This window comes from Geospiza fortis, unplaced genomic scaffold (genome assembly GCF_000277835.1).
Source record: "Geospiza fortis unplaced genomic scaffold, GeoFor_1.0 scaffold80, whole genome shotgun sequence".
NCBI lineage: Eukaryota > Metazoa > Chordata > Aves > Passeriformes > Thraupidae > Geospiza > Geospiza fortis.
The window spans coordinates 161,683-180,011 of record NW_005054551.1 but is presented as its reverse complement, the minus strand read 5'-3'; the positions used below and the strand labels follow the sequence as shown (position 1 = coordinate 180,011).

General features: G+C 46.5%; 1 protein-coding gene across 2 annotated transcripts in view; it reads right to left on the bottom strand.

The window, feature by feature from the left end:
• ADAMTS10 (ADAM metallopeptidase with thrombospondin type 1 motif 10) overlaps positions 1-18,329 on the bottom strand; it is an 81,278-nt gene that overhangs the window by 26,189 nt on the left and 36,760 nt on the right. For both annotated transcript variants that reach the window (XM_005429493.2, XM_031064043.1), the window contains exons 7-12: positions 15,510-15,655; positions 11,884-11,927; positions 9,618-9,723; positions 7,954-8,100; positions 5,238-5,379; positions 2,710-2,817 (exon numbers count right to left, since the gene is read on the bottom strand). In XM_005429493.2, coding sequence (XP_005429550.1) covers positions 2,710-2,817; positions 5,238-5,379; positions 7,954-8,100; positions 9,618-9,723; positions 11,884-11,927; positions 15,510-15,655 — 693 coding nt within the window. The remainder of the gene's footprint in view (positions 1-2,709; positions 2,818-5,237; positions 5,380-7,953; positions 8,101-9,617; positions 9,724-11,883; positions 11,928-15,509; positions 15,656-18,329) is intronic.

The window sequence follows — 18,329 nt, the reverse complement described above, 5'->3', positions numbered from 1 at the left end:
CTCTTCCCTTCCCTTCCCCTCCCTTCCCTTCCCTTCCCTTCCCTTCCCTTCCCTTCCCTCTGAAGAGCCCTGGTTAAAAAGCAGTTACAAAGCTGGGGGGAAGGGATGATTAAAAGTGGGAAAAACTGGGAAAAAGGAGGAAAAAAATGTGGATTCTTGGGGTAAGACAGGCGAAGCCGTGACAACCACAGGAGATTATTTAATTTTAAAAAGAAGGATCTGGGAGGAGGAAATTCCCAGAGGTTTGGGATGTGGGCACAGCAGAGCTTGGCTCAGCCTTCCCCCACACTGGCTGGCAGAGCACAGGAATTTTCTCTCTCCTTTAATATTTCATACTTTAAATTCCCTCATCCTTCTGTCTGCTCTCCCCAGGGCAAAGGGAGAAGCCAGGGAAGACCTTGGAGAGCTGCTCCAGCCAAGGGCTGAGGTCTGGGGCTCACCCCAGCAGCTCCAGCTGGGAACAATACAGAAACTTAATATAAAAGTTTATTCTTAATATAAAAATATATTCTTCCACCCAAGGCCATCAAACCACTTCCAAATAATGAATGGATCCAAAAGGATAAGCACAGGGAGGTAACTGGGGGTTCAAAGTGAGCCAGAATCCTCACAGGGAGCAGCTCCCACAAATCCTGGGGGCTGTGACTGCTTCATTTCCCTTCCCTCAAGGCTTTTGAAGAAGTCTGGTTAAAAAGCGGTCACAAAGTGAGGGGAAAGAGATATTTAAAAGTGGGAAAAGCTGAGAAAAAGCCATGACTAGGAGGGGAAAAATGCCATAGTCCCTGTGAGTGTGCAGCAGGAGGGATGTGCAGCCCCAGGAGCTGCCTGCTGCTCTCTGCCCCAGTTCCCAGCAGAACTAAAATGAAAAGAATCTGTGGATTTGTCAGAGCCATGGTCTCCCCTGAACACCAACTCCTCCAGCTTCCTAAGGATTTCAAATATTTCTTGGGAATTACTTTTCTTCTAGTGGAATGGGGAATGTCCCAGCCCCATTGTCCCAGTGTGCAAAGGCTCTTTGTCTGAGCAGTGCATTCACTTTGTACTGGGGAAAATGGGCGTAGGAGGAGCAGGGAGTGAAGCAATCATTGCAAAATTCATGGTCAGGGAAAATCCTGCCCTCCCCTCCCAGCTGAGGGTAAAAAACCAAGGTTTCATCATAGCCAGTTTTTCCCAAATTCCTCTGAAAGCAAAAATCTGGGAAAACCAGGGGAAAAAAAAATCCCTTTTCTCAGAGCAGCCAGAAGACCCCAGGAGATCCCAGCAGACCTGAGGACAAGGTGTTCCTTTAAGGACATGGCATTCCATGAGATCCTATTCCTCCTGAAACAATCCATGGAAAACTCGCTGCTTTTCAGGAGGAGCGTGCCCTGTCTGAGGTTATCCAGGAAATTTTCAGCAGGTTCAGTGTCAGTGACAGAAACTGTCCTGGGACGGGCAGCAGAGCCAAAGCTGCCACAGCTGCTTGAGGTCACCTTGCTGTGCCTCAGGGGTGGCACCAAGGAGGACTTTGCCAGAGCAGGGATTTCCCATTCCATATTCCATATTACACTTTCCATATTCCATATTCCATATATCACATTCCACATTCCCCATTCTATATTCCACATTCCACTTTCCACATTCTATTTTCCATATTCCACATTCCATTTTCCATATTCCATATTCCACTTTCCAATTTCCGTACTCCACATTCCACTTTCCACATTCCATATATCACATTCCATGTTTCATATTCCATATTCCACATCCCACTTTCCACATTCCACACTCCACATTCCATATATCACATTTCATATTCCATATTCCTCTTTCCACATTCCACTTTCCATATTCCATATATCACATTCCACATTCCCCATTCTATATTCCACATTCCACTGTCCACATTCTGTATTCCACATACCACTTTCCACATTCTATTTTCCATATTCCACATTCCATTTTCCATATTCCATATTCCACTTTCCAATTTCCATACTCCACATTCCACTTTCCACATTCCATATATCACATTCCATGTTCCATGTTCCACATTCCACTTTCCACATTCCATATTCCGCACTCCACATTCCATATATCACATTTCATATCCCATATTCTACATTCCATATTCCACATTCCACATTTAACATTCCATATTCCTCTTTCCACATTCCACTTTCCATATTCCACATATCACATTCCACATTTCATATTCCGCTTTCCATATTCCATATTCCACATTCCACTTTCCACATTCCATGTTCCACGCTCCACATTCCATATCTCACATTTCATATTCCATATTCCACATTCCACATCTAACATTGCATATTCCTCTTTCCACATCCCACTTTCCATATTCCATATTACACATTCCATATTCCACATTCCGCTTTCCACATTCCACATACCACATTCCATATTCCACATTCCATGTTCCACATTCCATACTCTGTATTCCACAGTCCACATTCCACATTCCACATTCCATATTCCACATTCCACATTCCAGCAATTTGGGCTGGACCTTGGGGTGATTTCTGGGCTCCTTGGCCCATCCCAGCCTCCCTCCAGGGCAGCTCTGCCCTGTGGGGTCAGGGCTGGGCAGGCTGCTGGGTGCTCCCAAATCAACCCCACGCCCCCAGCACGAACAATAATCCCATTTTTGCTGGAAAAGGGACCCAGTCCCTCCCTGCCAGCCGTGTGGGGTGCCCAGGGCTGCCTTACCCCCTTGTCGATGGTGTTGGTTTGGCAGATGGTGCCCTCGGCTGCGGGGATGCTGTTGGTGATGCAGCGGTTGCTTTTGCTCAGACACCACAGCTCACTGCAGACTTCCTGCAGAGGGGAGATTTGGGGGGACAGGGAGGAGGGGAGAGACAAAGAAACAAAACCCAGATTAGGATTGGCTTGTGCCAGGGAGGCACCAGCTGGGTGGGACACGGGGACAGCAAGTGTATTCAGCATGGTGGGGACAGTGTGAGATCAAACCCTGCCAGCTGCAGCCACCCCAGGGCCACTGGGAGCTGTCCCCTGTCCCCTCCTCTGCGCTTGCAAACTAAGCACAAGCACCTAAGCAAACCTTGTGGAGGAAAAAATTAAACTAGAAACAAGTTTCAAAGGATGAGCTTACAGAAAAGACTAGATACTTCAGAAAAATAGAACTTTAAAAATACATTATAGTAATACCCTCAGAGAAATTTTAAATAATTAGCTTTAAAGTATTTACAATATAGTGTAGCAAAAACTGATAAGGCAATAAACGCTTATAATATATTTTAATTAAGAAATAGCTAGCTTCTGATAGTAATAGCATGTTATAATGCTATATTAAGTTATATATTACATATAATATAATATATATTATAACTGAATATCTAATTATAATGTAATATGATATAATATAATGTAATGTCATATAATTAATATACTATACTATACTATACTATACTATACTATACTATACTATACTATACTATACTATACTATAATATAATATAATATAATATAATATAATATAATATAATATAATATAATATAATATAATAATATTTTTTCTATATATTTCTATTAAATATAAATTATCTATATAATCTTGCCCTTCACGAGACTAAAAATAGAATAAAAGTTTTTAAAATGCCAATAAGTTATCCCATCTCTAAGTAAAAAAAAACCCTAATCCAACAGAACAATCAAACCACAGAAAATACAACTTCAAACCAATATCAACACCTTATAAGATTTACAACAGCTTTTAAGAGAAATTAATTAAATGATATCTATTTTAAAAATTACAAATAATGAACTTCACTTTCTAACCTAGTAAGAGGGGACTGTAACATCAAATCTCCTAAAACTTTAACATTTAAAGCTCAAAAAAGCCCTTCTGGCTGTGCAGGTTCCCTGGGCTCAGGTGGCAGAGGTGACTCCCGCCAGCCCATGCCAGTCTCCTTGCTAATCCCACTGTCCTTATCTGTGTTGGGGTTTTTCACAAACAGGATGGGACTGCTGGGATAAAATAAATAAATAAAACTTCCTGGAGCTTTATTGTGGCATAAGATAAGATGGTGAAGGGTTTATAATGAAACTTCCACAGACACAGGAGGGTTTGATCTGCAGCCTTGGAAGAAACTTGGACTGATGTAAAAATAAAATATACAGGTATTAAGCAGAAAAATAATAAAATTAAGTTCCTATAGTTGTAAGTAAGAATATGCTTTAGGTGAGAAATTGTATTGATAAGATGGTGAAGGTTTATAATGTAGGAAACTGTATTGGTAAGACAGTGAAGGGTTTATGATGTAGGAAACTGTATTGATAATATGGTGAAGGGTTTATAATGAAATTTCCACAGACATGGGAGAGTTCAATCTGCAGCCTTGGAAAAAGCTTGCATTGATGTAAAAATACAATACACAGACATTAGGCAGAAAAATCCTTAACTTATGTTCCTAAAGTTTCAAGTAAGAATATGGTTTAAGTGAGAAACTGTACTGATAAGATGGTGAAGGGTTTATAATGTAGGAAACTACTGATAATATGGTGAAATGTTTATAATGTAGGAAACTGTATTGATAATGTGGTGAAGGGTTTATGATGTAGGAAACTTCATTAATAAGATGGTGAAGGGTTTATAATGTAGGAAACTGTATTGATAAGATGGTGAAATGTTTATAATGTAGAAAACTGTATTGATAAGATGGTGAAGGGTTTATGATGTAGGAAACTGTATTGATAAGATGGTGAAGGGTTTATAATGTAGGAAACTATTGATAAGATGGTGAAGGGTTTATAATGTAGGAAACTGTATTGATAAGATGCAGAAGGGTGTATAGAGGTGTGGTTGTATAGAATAAGCTAAGAGTTTGGAAGTTGTAATAGAAGCATATGTGTGCAAGTGAGACAGAAGCCATTGGACAAAAGTATCCACAGTGCAGGAGAAGTAAAGGTGATAGGTTAGAAAAGCAAAATAAGTTCTGTGGCAACCGTCTATTGGTTTAGAAAGTTATATATTCTCTTGTAATGAAGAACTACTTATAGCTATGGGTGACTGCTTGCTGCTCTAAAATCTCACAGCCTCTGAGCCTGATGTATATCTGAGCAATAAATCGTTCTTAGCTTGAAAATAACCAAATCCCCTCATTTCTAAGGGTGACAATAACAGATGTGGGCAGCAGGGACAGCCCCACGGACCTCTCCTTGCCCCATACCCCCTCCCACAGCCCTGGAACCGATAGTAAAGCAGGAAGGCTCTCTACCCCGTATTTACACTGGCGGGATTTGACTCCGTACTGGAAGCGGCACTGCTCGTCGGCATCGTAGGCCTGGCCCGGGGCCACCGTGGGGTAGATGAAATCCTGCTTGGGAGGAGCGTTGTTCAGGCACAATCCCATCCCCGAGCTGGAAACACAGAGGGACAATCAGAGCTGAGAAAGGTGAGGGGAGAGAGAGAACCTGAGCTGGGGGATCAGCAGGTGTCACTCCCGGCTTTGCTAGGCTGAGCTTTGTCGCAGACATCTTTGATGAAAAATCCTTTCCTTAGGATTTTTCCTCCTGAGAAGCTGAGAGGCCTCAGGAACAAAATGTAAACAATGGTTATCTGCTGCTGTGGGATGCAGCAGGTGGATCTGTGATTGGCCCATGTTGGATGTTTCTAATTAATGGCCAATCACAGCCCAGCTGGCTTGGACAGAGAGCTGAGCCACAAACCTTTGTTGTCATTCCTTTCTCTCCTTAGCTTAGCTAGCTTTCTGGTGAAACCTTTTGTTCTATTCTTTTAGTATAGTTTTAATGTAATATATATCATAAAATAATAAATCAAGCCTTCTGAAACATGGAGTCAGCTCCTCGTCTCTTCCCTCATCCAAGAAGCCCTGTGAACGCTGTCACAGAGCTTGGCTGCTTGAGGGGATAAATCTGGGTCTGCTCTGGGTGAGGGAAAGTGCTCTGAAATCCTTCCCAGGTTGGGAAGCACATCCTGGTTCTGAGGTAACTTTGGAAGTGTTGATCTGAGGGTTCATAGAAACCTGGAATATCCTGAGCTGGAAGGGATCCCACAGGGATGATCTCCACTTACAGAAAATGATCAGAGCACTTAAAATTCCCAGATGGCATCATCACTGGGCAGAGGTGGACAGAGGAGCCCAACTGAATATCCTGAGCTGGGAGGGACCCTCAGTGATGATCAGTGCAGCTCCTGTCCCTGCACAGCCACCCCAACAACCCCACCCTGAGCACCCCTGGGAGCTCCTGGAGCTCTGGCGGCCTTGGCACCATTCCCTGGGGAGCCTGGGCAGTGCCCAGCAGCCTCGGGGGGCAGAACCTTGCCCTGAGCTCCATGCCCCCGCCCCCAGCCATTCTGCAGGCTGTTGCCAGCCCCAGGCTGTCCCCGTGGTGAGAGCAGACAGGTGTACCCAGGCAGGTGTGCCCAGCACCCTCAGGTGGGCACTGGGTGGGCAGAGAGGCAGCTCCCCCACCCAGCTATGATCCCCCAGCCCTCCTCTCCAAGCCAAACCTCCTGCTTGCCAGAGCTTTGTAGGAACATCCAAATTTAGCCAGAAACGCCTTTCCACCCCTTTCCTCACTGCTCTCTGAGCTCCCCCTAAATCAAAGCCACTGTCATCACCCCCAGCCCCAAATCCTGCTCCCAGCACATCCCACTGGAGGCTCCTGGAGCTGGGGGGGCCAGCACGGAGCACGAGGAGCGGGGATGTGTAGCAGGCACAGGCCCCCTGGCATGAAGAAGCCTAAAATAGGAACTGCCAAGTCATGGTGAATGGGCTAGAAGCCCCTATTCTGCCTCTGGACCCTTACTTATCTCTCTGTAACCCTATAGGTCACTTTCCTTTAACCTTTGCCATTAGACAATTTCTGATCCCCCTATACCCTATATAAAGAGCTACTACCCTGGAGGACTCGAGACCCTAGCAAAAAAGCTCAAAAATCTTAGCACAAAGTTAAAGATGCCTGTGCCTTTGATTTTAACTCATAAAAAACAATTACCAACTTTGTACAAAAAGTTACAAGCCACAGAAGTTTGAATAAAATGGTAGTGAATTTATCACAAAGTAAAAAAGTAAAATTTTAAGGTTTTTAAAAATGAAAGTTCAAAAAGCAAAATAGAAGAATCTAAGCGTGTCCTGTCTTTCTCGTTCTTCTTCTTGTCCTCCATCTTCTGCTGTAACAGTAACACTTTTAAATTAGTTCACAGCAGAAACAAACTGTCTAACATAAGTGATAAATATTAGAAAATTATTGTAAATAAAGTTTATTTGGTGGATTCCTTAGTTTAAATGTGGATTCCTTACTCCAGGAAGTCCCCCACTCCTCCTCTGGGGGACTGATCTATTTGTGAAGTTTCTGGATGTGGGAATACTAAATAAATTTTAAAAAATTATATGTATCATAAATGATATAATATAATAAATAAAACTCTCCCAGGCACCACAGAAATGTTTTTAGATGTTCAATAGGCAGGAAAAACACGGGAAAATCTAAAGGAAGGAAAGAGACTCTGGGAGACAAGACAGAAGGTTCTGGGTGGGGTTTGAGGCTTTGCTTTGGCTTTACCCCCTCCTCACCAGAGACTGGGGGAGGCTGGAGGGAGGGCAGGGATGGGGTGGATTCCTTACTCCAGGGGTGGATTCCTTACTCCAGGAATTCCCCCACTCCTCCTCTGGGGGACTGATCTATTTGTGAAGTTTCTGGATGTGGGAATACTAAATAAATTTTAAAAAATTATATGTATCATAAATGATATAATATAATAAATAAAACTCTCCCAGGCACCACAGAAATGTTTTTAGATGTTCAATAGGCAGGAAAAACACGGGAAAATCTAAAGGAAGGAAAGAGACTCTGGGAGACAAGACAGAAGGTTCTGGGTGGGGTTTGAGGCTTTGCTTTGGCTTTACTCCCTCCTGACCAGAGACTGGGGGAGGCTGGGGGGAGGGCAGGGAGGGGTGGATTCCTTACTCCAGGAAGCTGGTGATGTAATCCCTGCTGCAGGTGGACCACACGAAGGGGTTGGTCTTCATGGTGATGTGGGCAGCCATCAGCTTGGCCGTCTCCTGCCCCCGCGAGCCGCAGCTGTTGCCGACCCCGTCGTGGTTCATGCCAAACCTGGAGAGCACCACAGCACACCGACTTGGGAAAAAATTACTTCCTCCTTCATTTGTTAAAAAAACTACTCAAACTAATATTTTATATAATTTAACAACAGCTCTCAAGAACATTCACATGGTTTTAAGTAAAGAATTTTTTTCAATTGTTTAAATTCTTAGTGTTGGATCATTGATGTGTCTTATGACTGACAGTCTAATGACAAACCCAACTTCCTTTATGAAACGGGTGTTTCTCAATAAGGAAATAAAGTTTGCAGATTTTTTTTCCCCTAAGCCCCAGTTATTGGGAAAATTCATCCAGCTGGGGTTGGACACTCCTGGATGGTCCACAGGAAGGGTTTTCAGCCTGTGAAAAGCACCTTCACTCTGCTGTGAAAATTTAAGAAGTTTAGTAAAGGACAATAGGAGACAAGGACCATAGAACAAAGGTTATTACTTGAGTTAGAAAGGTTATTAATCAGCCAAGAACACCCTGTTATCTTCAGGGATACCCCTCAAATACCTTCTCCATTGCATCAGCCCTTTGCATATTCATAGACCCTTATGCACAGTAAACTTTTCCCCAAACCAGTTTACATGTTCCAAGAACTCTTTAGCATGGCTCCTACTTGGTTCCACCTTTTTAGAGCATGAACATTCCTTGGGTGTGGTTTTAGTCCTTTTTTATCACCTCCAGTTTTTGTTCCTCACTGCCTTCAGTCAGTGAGTGCTGATGGCTGGCAGATCTGTACAGGTGTCCTCATTGTATTTTTATTGGATGTTATCCATCCAAGCGGGCATTTTAACACAAGCATATTTGTATCAGCTATTTCACTAAGCTTAATTAACAACAGAAACAAAAACTGTATCTTTATAACAAAGTTACTTCAACACCATACGTATAGAATCCATTTTAATATTTATGAAAAGGCAATATTATATAATATATAATATATTATACAATTATAATATAATAATAAAATATATAATACAATATAACTATATATATAACATAGTTATATTATATAGTATATAAAATATATAAAAATTATAGATACTATAATATACAATTATTAATAATGATATATTATATTATATTATATTATATTATATTATATTATATTATATTATATTATATTATATTATATTATATTATATTATATTATATTATATTATATATTGGATATATTATATAACATATAATATGTTATATAATATATAATATAAAATATAATATATAATATATAATATAAAATATAATATATAATATATAATAATATATTATAATATATTATTATAATCTATATAGTATAATTATATATATAATATAGTATATATTATATATTTCTAGAATATATTAAAATATACATAATCTATAATATGTAATAATTGATAATTATATATTATATAATGTTGGATATATAATATTGTATATATATATATAATTATCTATTATAGATTATAGATTATATGTGTTTATAACAAGCCCCTGGTGGCAGGGCCAGAGCAGCAGGAGCTGCGGGGTGCTGCACTCACGTGTGGCCGATCTCGTGGGCGATGGTGAAGGCCGTGGCCAGCCCGATGTCCTCATTGATGCTGCAGCTCCTCTCCCGCTCACACATCCCCCCCACGGGGGCCAGGCCTGGGGAGGGGACAGAGCTGTCACACAAGGCCACCTCAGCGTGGCTGAGGGGGTGTTTGGGGCTGCCTGATGTGCTGCATGCGCTGCAGCACTGAGCTGTTGTGGCGGCAGCTCTCTTCACTGCAGCAGGCACTACTTTCCCAAGGATTTTCCCTGGGGAAGGCAGTGAGAAGCTCAGAGAAGAGAAGAGAACAATTCTTATCGCTGCTTTCTGCTCCTGTTGTTTGGCACACGTGGAATGTGTTATGGAGATTGTTCACCCAAAGTGATTTGCTAGTTGGACACCAGTGAAGGTTGTTTTGATTCCTTAACCAATTGGACCCACTGTCTGGAGACAGTCACTGGTTTTTCTCTAGTATTCTTTGGTGTAGTATCTCTTTAGTATGTAATTTAGTATAGTATTAGTGTAATATAGTATAGCTTAATAAAGCAATTGTTCAGCTTTCCGAAGCAATTGGAGTCAATGAACATTATTCCTCAGCTGGGGATCACCTGTTTCTACTCTAAGCAGTTCCTTCTCACCATTGCCCTGAGCTTTGGGATGGACTCATGGCTCTTACAGGACTCACTCAGCACTGATGGTAAATTAACAGTGACAGGCTGAGAAATGCTAAAAATCCTCTGAATTTCATGTCCAAATGGTGCAAAGGAGAGCAGTCCTTGGCACAGCCCTGGTGGGGGAATCTCAGATGGACTGAACCAGCTCTGGGGCATCCAAACCTGGCCAGGGAGAGCTGAGCCAGCCAGGATCCAACCTTAGTTCTGCCTGGCACCCACCAGGAATCCAGCATGGCTCATTTGGAGGACTGGGTGATGCTGAAATTCCCCCTGAATTGTGACAGCAAATTCCCTCTGCACAAACTGTGCCCCTGCCCAGGGCGAGGAGAGGGCCTGGCTGTGCCAGGGGAATGATTTGAGCCATCCCAGCACCTCCAGCCTCAGGCCAGAGATCCACCAGCTCTCCCCGCAGTGATGCAGAGCAGGAATCCCTCCCTGCCTGCCCAGTCTAGACCACGACGAGACAAAGGAGGAGCTGCAGCCAGACAGGGCTGCAGGGTCTGGCTGTGACAATAAAAACTGCTTTGCAGTCACCACAAAACTGTTGAATTTCTCCCTGCTCAGCCAGGAACTCCAGCAGGCCATGGACAAACCCTAAAAATGTGAGTGGTTCTTAATCAGCAGGCTGGAGCTGGAGCTGGAGCTGGAGGAGTTCCAGGGTCCAGTCAAGCTCAGGGCTTCTGGTTTAGTGCTCACAGAAGGGACAGGAGGCTGGAAAGGACTGGCCTGGGGCTGGGACAGGAGCTGCAACTTCACTGGGAAGGGATGGAATGGGTGGGAAAGGATGGCACAGGTGGGAAATGGATGGTACAGGTGGGAAAAGGGAATGGCACAGGTGGGAATAGATGGAAAATGTGGGAAAGGGATGACACAGGTGGGAAAGAGAATGGCACAGCTGGAAAGGGAATGGAACAGCTGAAAAGGGATGGCACAGGTGGGAAAGGGGTGGAGCAGGTGGAAAGGGGAATGGAGCGGGTGGGAAAGGGGAATGGAGCAGGTGGGATTGGGATGGCACAGGCGGGAAAGGGGAATGCACTGCTGGAAAGGGGAATGGAACAGCTGGAAAGGGGAATGGAACAGGTAGAAAGGGATGGAACAGGTGGGAAAGGGAATGGCACAGGTGGAAAGGGATGGCACAGGTGGGATGGGGATGGCACAATGGGAAAGGGAATGGCACAGGTGGGATAGGGATGGCACAGGTGGGAAAAAGGAATGGCACAGGTGGGAAAGGGAATGGCATAGGTGGGAATGGGGAGTAGAACAGTTGGGATGGGAATGGCACAGCTGGAAAGGGGATAGCACAGCTGGGAAGGGGAACGGAACAGTTGGGAAAGGGGGTGGCACAGGTGGGAAAGGGGGTGGCACAGGTGGCATGGGGATGGAACAGCTGGGAAAGGGAATGGAATAGCTGGGATGGGGATGGCATAGCTGGAAAGGGAATGACACAGATGGGAAAGGGGAATTGAAGAGCTGGGATGGCACAGCTGAAAAGGGTGTGGCACAGCTGAAAGGGGATGGCACTGGCACAGCCCACCCTCATCACGCTCCCAAAGTTCTGTGTGCTGCTGGGGGCTGCTCAGGGGGTGTCACATTTCCACTCACCCAGGGTGCCACAGGGCTTGTTCTTGTAGATGCAAATGTCGTACCTGCAAAGGGGAGAAGGCGGTGTTAAGGACATTTCTGGTTTTGGGGCTTGTCATTTTGCCCATGTGTTCACATCCAAACCACTCCAAACCAGCCCATGAAATATTCTGGGATGGAAATACCAATGGTGACAGGTAGGACAACACTCACCTTGCCCAGGCTGAGATTCACTGAGGGTTTTAATGACATTTCCTGTCCTTTAACTCTGAGGCACGGCTGAGCCAGAGGTTTGGTTTTGATGAAATGTGGTGGTAGAACATGAGCAGGGAAGGGAATGGAGCTGGGGAAGGGTCTGGAGCACCAGGAGAGGCTGAGGAAGCTGGGAAGGGGCTCAGCCTGGAGAAAAGGAGGCTCAGGGCGGACCTTGTGGCTCTGCACAGCTCCTGACAGGAGGGGACAGCCAGTGGGGTCGGGCTCTGCTCCCAGGGAACAGGGACAGGAGAGAAAAGAGCATCAAGCTGTGCCAGGGGAGGTTTAGATCACAATTTAGGGAAAATTTCTTCATGGAAAGGATTGTCAGGCATTGGAATGGGCTGCCCAGGGCAGTGGTGGAGCTGCCACTCCCAGAGGTGTTAAAACCATGAGCAGATGTGGCACTTCAGGATGTGGTTTAGTGGGCAAGGGGATTCGGTCAAAGGTTGGACTTGATGATCTTGGAGGCCTTTTCCAACCTTAATGATTCCATAAATCAGCAGGGACAAGGTTATTTCTTGTCCAAGGTTATGCCAGGGCTATTCCAGACCTGGAGCTCTTTGGGTTTGGGTGGGTCCAAACCCAGCACTCCTGGGAGGCATCAGGCACAGGGGGGAGAGGACAGGGCCAACCTCTGCTCTGTCAGCTCAGGTCTCTTGCAGGAAATTGCATCAATCAAACAGAGAAACACAGAATCCCAGCATGGTTTGAGTTGGAAAAGACTTTAAAATAATTTCATCCCACCCCCTGCCATGGCAGGGACACCTTCCGCTACCCCAGGGTGCTCCAAGCCCCATCCAGCCTGGCCTTGGACGCTGCCAGGGATGGGGCATATGAAATTCTGATTAAAAACAAAATAAAAATAAAGAAAACATTTCAGTTTGAAAACATGTTCCATTTCAAATCCCACTGTGGTTTCATGAAAATGCTCAAGTTATTTTTTTTTCCCCAGCTCTTTACTGAGAATTTTCCTAACAAATCCAATCTGGGTTGATTCAAGGTGACTCTTCCCTCTGCTCCTGCCCTCAACTTCCAGCCACTGCATGAAGGAATCCACTGTTTGTACCAGGAAAGGTAAAACAAGAAGAGCAAAAACCTCCTCCAGATGGAAACGCACCAACCTCAAAATGGGAAGAGGTGGCAGCTCCAAATGAGACCAGTTTGGGTTAGAGAGGGAATATTCTCATTTCCTTGCAAAGGTCAACATTTGGGGCTTGCAAATCTGGGCTGAAAGGGGCCAGGCCGAGAGCTGGGTAGGGTGGGGTCAGCTGGGGGACCAGGGGCCAGCTGGACTGGGCCACCCTGGAGCCAGGTTGGGGTTGCACCAAGGACTGTGACCCCAGAGTGGGTTTGGGGGACACTCATGGGGTGGGCAGGACTGAGGTTTGTGACCCCAGAGTGGGTTTAGGGACACCCACAGGGTAGAGGTTAAGGATTGTGACTCCAGAGAAGGTTTGGGGACACCCATGGGGTGGGGGTTGAGGACTGTGACCCCAGTGTGGGTTTGGGGACACCCATGGGGGTGAGACTTGAGGATTGTGACCCAGAGGAGGTTTGGGGACACCCATGGGTTAAGGGTTGAGGATTGTGACCCCAGAGTGAGTTTGGGGACACCCACAGGGTGGGCAGGACTGAGAATTGTCACCCCAGTGTGGGTTTGGGGACATTCACAGGGTGAGGTTGAGGATTGTGACCCCAGAACAGGTTTGAGAACACCCATAGGGTGGGCAGGACTGAGGATTGTCACCCCAGTGTGGTTTGGGGACATTCACAGGGTGAGGGTTGAGGATTGTGACCCCAGAGTGGGTCTGGGGACACCCATGGGGTGAGGTTGAGGATTGTGACCCCAGAACAAGTTTGAGAACACCCACAGGGTGGGCAGGACCGAGGATTGTGACCCCAGAGAAGGTCTGAGACAGCCGTGGGGTGAGGTTTGCGGATTGTAATCCCAGAGCAGGTTTGGGGACCCTCACAGGGTGGGCAGGACCAAGGATTGTGACCCCAGAACGGGTTTGGGGACACCCACAGGGTAAAGGTTGAGGATTGTGACCCCAGAGCGGGTTTGGGGACACCAGGCAGGACCCCCTGGCACTGCTCCCCCCACTGATCCCCCCGGGATGAGGGTGGGCGGTGAGAAGTGGCAGCACACGAAGGGTTAAATGCGACACATTCCAGGGGATGGCTCCTGTCCCTTTGGCCCCTGGAAGCGCCCAAATCTCTCCTCTCCTCTCGGCAGGAAACCGAGCAGAGCGCAAAACATTTGTTGCTTTGTTTTGAGCCAATGCCTTTAAAGCCTTCGGAGGCTCTGCTTTGACACGTTCCTGCAGGAGGAAAAAAAGCCCCGAGCTCAGCAAGATCTTATCGGGACACCGGGAATTTATTGGGGCCGGGGCCGGATGCGCCGGGCGCTGTCCAGGCTCAGCAGCGGCTCCGGGCTGGCTCGAACATCTGGAGGGAGGACGGAGAGCCCGGAGCCGGCGTTTGCATCCCAAATGTGGGGAGGGAGGGTAGGAAAAAGCTGCAGCCCCCTCGGGAGGGGGAAAATCTGGGGCTGAGGGGCCCTTTTGTCGCTCCTCTCTGGGGTCTCATCAGGACCGTGCTGGAGCTGGGACAGGAGAGCAGCACATGGAGAAAGGAAGCAGCTCCCACCTGGAGGCTCCCCTCGCCAGCACTTTCATTTCCTGACTTTCTTTCTCTGAAGGAGAGGGGGAAAGGCACAAAATAATGTTGGATTTGCCTTGGGTCTCTCCTGGAGTGTTTTGTCTCTGACCAAGCAGGGATTTGTGGGGATTGGAGAGACAATCCTGGACACAGCTGGCAGCACTTGGGGAGCTCAGCACTCCCTGTGCCCTCCATCCCTGCAGCATCCCGTGGCCTTCCAGCTGCTCTGCCATTCCTTCCACTGTTCCTGTCATCCTCTGTGTCCTCCTTCTGACCATCCATCCATCCATCCATCCATCCATCCATCCATCCATCCATCCATCCACCCATCATCCATCCATCCATCATCCATCCATCCATCCATCCATCCATCTATCATCCATCTATCATCCATCCATCCATCCATCCATCCATCCATCCATCCATCCATCCATCCATCCATCCATCCATCCTAGCAAAGACCAAGGGAAGACTGGAGGGTGACAACAAACTGGGATGGAGATTGATAACAAAAGTGAAGGTAGAGATTGATAACAAACTGGAGTGGAGATTGATAAGCTGAACTGGAGGGCGATAACAATCTGAACTGCAATAATCTGCACCCACTGAGAGTCAGGAAGCCTTGGATGAGCTTGGAGCCCAGGACAGCTGCCACACCAGGGGACAGCTGGCACCCCCAGGGGACAGTTGGCACCCCCGGGGACAGTGCCACCCCAGGGCACAGGGCTCACCGGGTGATGAGCACAGCGGTGTCATGGTTGGCGATGCCGTTCTCCGGGATGGCGTTCCCGTTGCCGTTCCTGTTCACGATGGATTTCTGCCACTTGCAGAAGCTGTCCAGGGATTTCCCGGCGTGGTGGTTGATCTCCAGCGTGGGCTGGAATGGAAGCAATGGCAGAGTGTGTTCCCAGGGAAGCTCCGGGGGGAAGGCACTGCCCATTCCGTGCCAGCAGAGCGCTGACACCATTGCAAACACTCCCAATTCCTCATGGAGGCCATGGGAAAGCAGGAAAAGTGGGACTTTGTCGAGTCTTAACTTCTTATTGCCAGGGTCAGGATTAAATCATGGGATGGTATTTCTTGTTTGGACTCAGATGTTTATTAGTTTAGTGTATTAGACAAAGATGTTTATTGGTTTAGTGTATTAGACTATGTCATTACCTAAATTATTTTTACTTTTAACCCAATAACCAACCATCCGTGGCTCATAATGTGGACTTTTTTATCCAATTACACAAAACCACCCAAACCCATGGAGAAGAAGGAGGAGGAGAAGAAGAAGGAGAAGGAGAAGGAGAAGGAGAAGAAGAAGAAGAAGAAGAAGAAGAAGGAGAAGGAGAAGGAGAAGGAGAAGGAGAAGGAGAAGGAGAAGGAGAAGGAGAAGAAGAAGCAGAAGAAGAAGAAGCAGAAGAAGAAGCAGAAGAAGAAGCAGAAGCAGAAGAAGAAGAAGAAGAAGAAGAAGAAGCAGAAGAAGAAGAAGAAGAAGAAGAAGAAGAAGAAGAAGAAGAAGAAGAAGAAGAAGAAGAAGACACACCCACAATCCCAGTTCTATCATTCCATTTTGGAAGCTTCTCCACAGCCTCAGGTCAATGCAGTGTTCTCTTGGGGGTCTGTGCCTGTCATCACAGAAAGTCTGAAATTCTCAGCAGCCTGGATTCCAACATCACTTTAGGAGGACTAAAGCTGCTTAAACCTCCCTAAAGTCACCTGATCATGGAAAAATTCAGATTCCCAGAGGTCTGCTCAGTCCTCAGGGGGCATTGGGAGGATGTGCACTGGGGGGAATTCCTGGGCGTGACATCCAGGGGGGACACAGAGCTCCTGAAGGGAAGTGCAGCCACAGGACAGGCTCAGCAAAGCCCAGCTTACCTGATCCTCGGTGAGCAGGATCAGCCGGGTGACCAGGATATTGACAATATTGCCCAGACTCGAGTCCTGGAAAAGTTTGGCAACCTGACCTCCAAGAAACAAGAAAAGAGGAGTCTTAAAAATGAGCTCTGTGGCCAGGCGAGCTGGGGAGGGCTGGGCACTGCTGTGGGGAAGTCTGAGCCCACATTTTGTGGGAAGCAGGGATAGGAATGGGACCCCAAACCAACGCTTGAGTAGCAGAATCCCCTAAACAACAATCAGGGCTCTCTGTCCCAGAGCAGCGAAGCCAAAATCCCTCAGCCCAGGTGGGGCAGCCCCCACTGCTGGCATTTCCAAAATCCCTGTTATAAATAAAAAATCTGCCAATGTAATCCCCGGTCATTCTCGTTAATTGCTCCTTTTGTATCAGTAAGGCCCTGCCTGGGGCTAAGTTGTCCTTCTCCCCGGAAGGTGAGAGGAGGGGTCATGGAGGGGGCACCAGAGAGAATGCAAAATAGCCTCGCGACCAGCATGCCATGGGAAGCAACCCCACCAAACTTACCGAAAAGACCCCAAAACCAACGAGACAATACAGAATGAAGAGATCAGAGTAATGTCTAGACGTGAGGAACAGAGTGCCGAGCCTGCAGAGGTGCTGAAAACCTTTGTTACCCCTCACCCTGACCAAAGACCTCAGCTGGAACCAGGACCCAAGCCTGGAAACTTCAAAAGTTAAAAAGCATGGGGTATGAATCTGCTGGTTTTGTGAGGACTGGATCCCCAATTCTGTCATTTAGCGGGCAAAGCTGCATGTTATTTCTTCTCCAAATTGCCCTGGGAGCGTCGACAGAGACTGAGGATCCGTCAAACCTCCCAAGTTTAATCTGATCACTTCTAATAAAGGCGTTGAAAAAGAGAAAAAGTCTCCTGCCCTGTCGCAGACATCTTTTTATTAAAAATCTTTCCTTAAGATTTTTTCCTCCTGAGAAGTTGAGAGGCCTGAGGAACAAAATGTAGACACTGATTATGTGCTGCTGTGGAATGCAAAGGGTGGATGTGTGATTGGTCTCATGTGGTTGTTTCTAATTAATGGCCAATCACAGCAGAGCTGACTCGGACAGAGAGTCTGAGGCAGCTGCCTTTGTTATCATTCTTTTCCTTTCTATTCTTAGCTTAGCTAGCCTTCTGAGATGAAACCTTTCCTTCTATTCCTTAGTATAGTTTTAATGTAATATATATCCTAAAACAATAAATCAAGCCTTCTGAACATAGAGTCAACATTCTCGTCTCTTCCCTCACCTGAAAACCCCTGTGAACACCGTCACCCTGTTTATTTCAGGGCAGCCCCCAGTGCTGGCATTTCCAAAATCCCCAAAAATCCCCACTGCAGCCCCGGGGCTGGAGCTTTGCTGAGGGGAGGGCACAGCATCCCTCGGGGAGGATCGGGAAGGCCACAGCATCCCCCAGGAATGTTTCGGAGCAGATGAAACCGGGATTGTTTGAAAAATCTGGCAGTCGGGGCTTTAGAAATGCAAAGCGTGGAAAGCGATCCTGCGGAGGACGGGACAAAGAGCCGTCACAGAGGGGCTTTCAGAGGGTTGATGGATCACTTCCAAACCCATCTCACCTCACAGGAGGATCCAGCACGGCCAATTCAGGCTGGTAATGCATCCAGCCTGGTACCCTGCCGCCAGCAAAGACCC